Below are 4,512 nucleotides of genomic sequence, written 5' to 3'. Positions count from 1 at the left end.
TATCTTTTCAGCAACCCGAAAACAGTATTCTAAATGGCCAATCTGCCCATAGTTGTCATAGTTTACTGGATTCATTTCGAAATACTACAAAATAAAGAAGAAAACATATCAGTTCTGAACAGGCAAAAAGAAAATCACAAAGATATTGCAAGAAGAATAATGTGTCCATTGATGTATCATATGTACAGCAGGTCTGAGAGAGTTGCGTAAAAAGCAAGTGAAAAGCAATTAAAGAGGTCTAAGTTAGGGGTGATATTACAATTTGTCTGATTTAGCTTGTGGGCATGTTTTTTAGTTTCCAAACCAATAGCTGGAAATATGCATCAAATAAATTAGATCAAGTGCGAATACTTACGGTTAAAGCGCAATTTCCATCTTCCATACTTTAATCTAAATGGATCACAATATCTTTTTCTTCTTCCTGAAAACATTTAAAAAAATAAGTTGTGATTAGTTCTTTCATATATATATTTTCATCACAACCACAAAGTATAGCTTAATTACCGCTGATTAGGACTACAATCCAACAAACAATTATTTGCAACACAACTTAACAAATTCCACAGAAAAACACATTTCAGCCATCTAATCCTATTACAGACTTATTGTTATGCAAAAGAGATTCTGTATTTAAATCAAAACATGATGTGTCTTTGAACCAACACAGCACAGGTACACAGAACACAGATCAAGATAGCAACATATAAAATGTTCGGCAAGAATAAAAAATTGTAGCTAGCGTAGCGACATGCAATAGCCAATCACAACAAAACAAGTACAGAATCCTTTACAAAATAGATGGGGGAGTGGGGAATGTGTGCAGTATATAGTCAAGGATCAACATTTTCAACCAACAAAAAAACTCTTTACAATACAAAATTAAAAAATCAATGTGTGCAGCACATTAGCAGTTGTTATGCAGAAGACTTGCAAATCCATTTAAGCAATGTTATGCAGAAGACTTCAACTCAATCTTACAATAAGTACGGCTTCCAGATTCACACAGAAGACTATAAACAAGAAGTAAACAGGAAGTCATAAACAAGAAATCAGAGGCTGGTTAAATTAATACCTATTTGGACTTTTTCAAGTCATAAAGTTCACGCACCCAATCAGCTCCGCACAGCAGCACTTCAACTGTCTCAGCTTTTAAACAAGATCGGTGAGGTTCAATAACTTTACTCCCAGCGCTAAAAGTCGACTCAGAAGCCATAGTGCTAATAGGAATACTTAACACATCAGATGCCATTTTAAATAAAGTATGGAAATTTGTAGAGTTTTCTTTCCACCAGCCTAGAACATCAAATTTTGAACTTGAAGGCAGAATTTTCTCACTCAAATACTCTTCTAATTGCGACTTTGTGGGCTCAAGAATACCACCAGTCTCTCGAATGAAGCTCTCAAAATCATTTATTCCTTGTGGTGTTTCACGTGGTGCACTAAAGAAATTAGCATCAGATGAAGATACACTTGACTCGGTCCTCTCTTTACCAGCATCTTTTGCTTCTTTGCAATATTCTGAGTACAACTCAGTCAAGGCATTCGTCAAACAACTCAAACTTCTTTCGGAATCATGTGCAATTGGGTAAAGGGTGGGAAAACAAAATGTTGGAAGCTTCATTTTAAACATTGGGTCCATGACGGCACCTATAGACATGATCAAATTAGTTTCCCCACAATATTTCTCAAACTTTAATTCCATTGTCCGAGCCATTGTTCGAATATGCACATTTAAGTGAACCGCCTTTTTATCTATTACTTGCTTAACTCTCCTGATTTCTGATAAAAACAAGTTCGAAGTGGAATATCTAGTACCCGAAATTATTTTAGTAACATTAGAAAACACATCAAGGAAAGAACAAATATTTTCAACCCTTTCCCAATCATCATCAGTTGGCACATACTCTTTAAACCATGAATTAGATGTAGAATATATCAAAAAAGTATTTTTGAACTCAATAGCACATGAAAGCATGTTATATGTCGAATTCCAACGAGTTGAAGCATCCAAGATTAACCTTTTACATTTCAAGCCTAATGACATGGAAATTTCAGCAAATTTAATCCTACGAGATTCCGAGGCTGCCACGTATTTCACTGCATCCCGAATTTTATCAACAATTTCCTTAGTCAGCACTAACCCATCTTGCACACATAAATTCAACATATGTGCACAACATCATGCATGAAACATTTTCCCATCAATATTAAATTTCCTTCTAACACAAAATGTTTGTTTCAAATATCGTAAGGCAACATCATTTGCAGCAACATTATCCACAGTCAAAGTCCCAATTTTATCAACGATTTCCCAATATTTAAACACTTAAATAAAGCCTCTGAAATTACTAGACCACTATGTGGGGGAGGGACATTACAAAAATTGAGGACTGTCATGTTAAGCTTCCAATCAGCATCAATCCAATGACCCGTCACAACCATATACCCAAGTTTTTGAGGCGACGAAGTCCACATATTAGTTGTAATATTAATCTTTCTTTTAACTTATTACTTTCAATTTCAAAAGTAATAATACAATCCTTTTTCACCATTTGCATGCTAATCTTTTGCCAATAAGGGGTAGCAGTTCTCATCACCAAATTAAACATAAAACTTTCTACATGCCTAAATGGTAATTCATTTGCCAAAATATAATGAGAAATCATTTTTCTCATCGCTGCATGATCACAAGTAAAATTACTCACTGTTACCTCGGATGATTTTGTACCGCTCGGTTGAAATTGAAGGACTACTTGATTTGTTCGTCCGTGCAAACAATTATCCACGTGTCTGTTGAACGTTGTTGTGCACCCACTGTCGCCTTTTTTCATTCTTTTTTTTGTTTTGCAAAGTTTACATATTTCACACTCCTGATTTTTCTCTTTAACAATATCCAAATACGGCCAACAACGAGCTTTCTTTTTTCTTTGCTGCTTCTGATAAGGAATCTCCTCATTGGATTCTTGACTATCAAGGGCCACACTTTTTCTTTTTCTTGAAACTTCCTCTTGTTGAGACTAAGGCTTCTCTCGATGAAATTCATCACCATCGCCTTCAGATTCATCACCAAGACTATCTTCACCCAGACTTCTTGATAGCTCAAATTCAGCATTTTCAGGAATTATTTCAATACTTTTCTTTTTCTTGTAAGGATCCATTACTAGATTGTGTGTTTAGCTAGGTTCGAGTTGTTCAGGGAGACTGAGAAGAAGAGGCGTGGTCACGTATGGAATGTTTGGTTTTAGAAATTTAGGGTTAGTCAGTTATATTTTGGGTTGGGCTGGGGAATTACTTAGGTTGGGCAAAAAAATGAATTTAACTTCAATATTTGATTTTTCCCGTCAAACGGTAATATATTTTTAAAATCCGGCTTCACTATATTTTTTTCATCTTCCAACGATCAATTTGCATGCCATATGTGCTATATTATGATGTGATTTTGATTTGTTTATTTTAGTTTCAATTCTCAAATTCGACTTCACTATATTAGTGTTTTGATTTTTTTTTTAATATTATTTTTCATCGATCCAGCCGTATGGATGTCAACATTTATATATTCTAGTGATGTAATTAAAGTTTGTAAGCAAAATACTTTTATTTAGTTTGTTATCTTGACAGTCAAGTAGAGGTTTAACTAGCACTGCTAACTATCGTTTAATACTGAATTAGTGTTTTGATTTTTAAAAAAAATATGTTTTATCGATCCAACCATATGGATGTCAGCATTTATATATTTTAGTGATGTAATTAAAGTTTTGGAAAAAAAATAATTTTATTTGGTTTGCTATTTTAACAGTCAAGTGGAGGTTTGACTAGTACCACTAACTAGTGTTTAATCCTAAATTAGTGTTTTGATTTTTACAAAAATATTTTTCATTGATCCAACCGTATGGATGTCAACATTTATAAATTTTCATGATGTAATTAAAGTTTTAAAAAAAATTATTTTATTTGGTGTGCTATTTTGACAGTCAAATAGAGGGTTGACTAGTATAGCTAACTAGCGTTTAAACCTCAATCAGTGTTTTGATTTTTTTTTTTTTAAATATGTTTCATTGATCCAACCGTATGGATTTCAATATTTATATGTTTTAGTGATGTAGCCAATGTTTCGGGAAATAATAGTTTTATTTGGCTCGCTATTTTAACAGTCAAGTGGAGGTTTGACTAGTAGCGCTAACTAGTGTTTAATCCTAATTTAGTGTTTTGATTTTTTTAAAATATTTTTCATCAATCCAATCATATCGATGTCAGCATATATAAATTTTAGTGAAATAACCAAAGTTTCAAAAAAAATAAAAATTATTTGCTTTGTTAGTTTAACAGTCAAGTAGCGGTTTGACCAGATTTTTTTCTGGCTCGGCTCAGCTCGTATTTGTTCGTGAACAAGCTCGTGTTCGACTCGTTAGTAAACGAGCTCGAGCTCGAACACAATTTTTGTTGGATAAGAAAGCTGGGCTCGTCAAAAAAAAATTAAAACTCGACTCTGTTAGGTCAAAATTCGACTCGGTT

At 33.6% G+C, this 4,512-nt stretch overlaps 1 protein-coding gene across 1 annotated transcript; it reads right to left on the bottom strand.

The window, feature by feature from the left end:
* Positions 1-1,072: 1,072 nt before the first annotated feature.
* On the bottom strand, positions 1,073-3,158 carry LOC108198162 (zinc finger BED domain-containing protein RICESLEEPER 2-like). The gene is made up of 2 exons (XM_017365932.1): positions 3,047-3,158; positions 1,073-2,145 (listed from the first exon to the last, which is right to left on the bottom strand). Exons 1-2 carry the CDS (start codon positions 3,156-3,158, stop codon positions 1,073-1,075), a joined length of 1,185 nt encoding a protein of 394 aa, XP_017221421.1.
* Between the last annotated feature and the right edge of the window lie 1,354 nt (positions 3,159-4,512).

Source organism: Daucus carota, chromosome 8 (assembly GCF_001625215.2).
Source record: "Daucus carota subsp. sativus chromosome 8, DH1 v3.0, whole genome shotgun sequence".
Taxonomy (NCBI): Eukaryota; Viridiplantae; Streptophyta; class Magnoliopsida; order Apiales; family Apiaceae; genus Daucus; species Daucus carota.
This window is presented reverse-complemented; position numbering and strand designations above follow the sequence as displayed.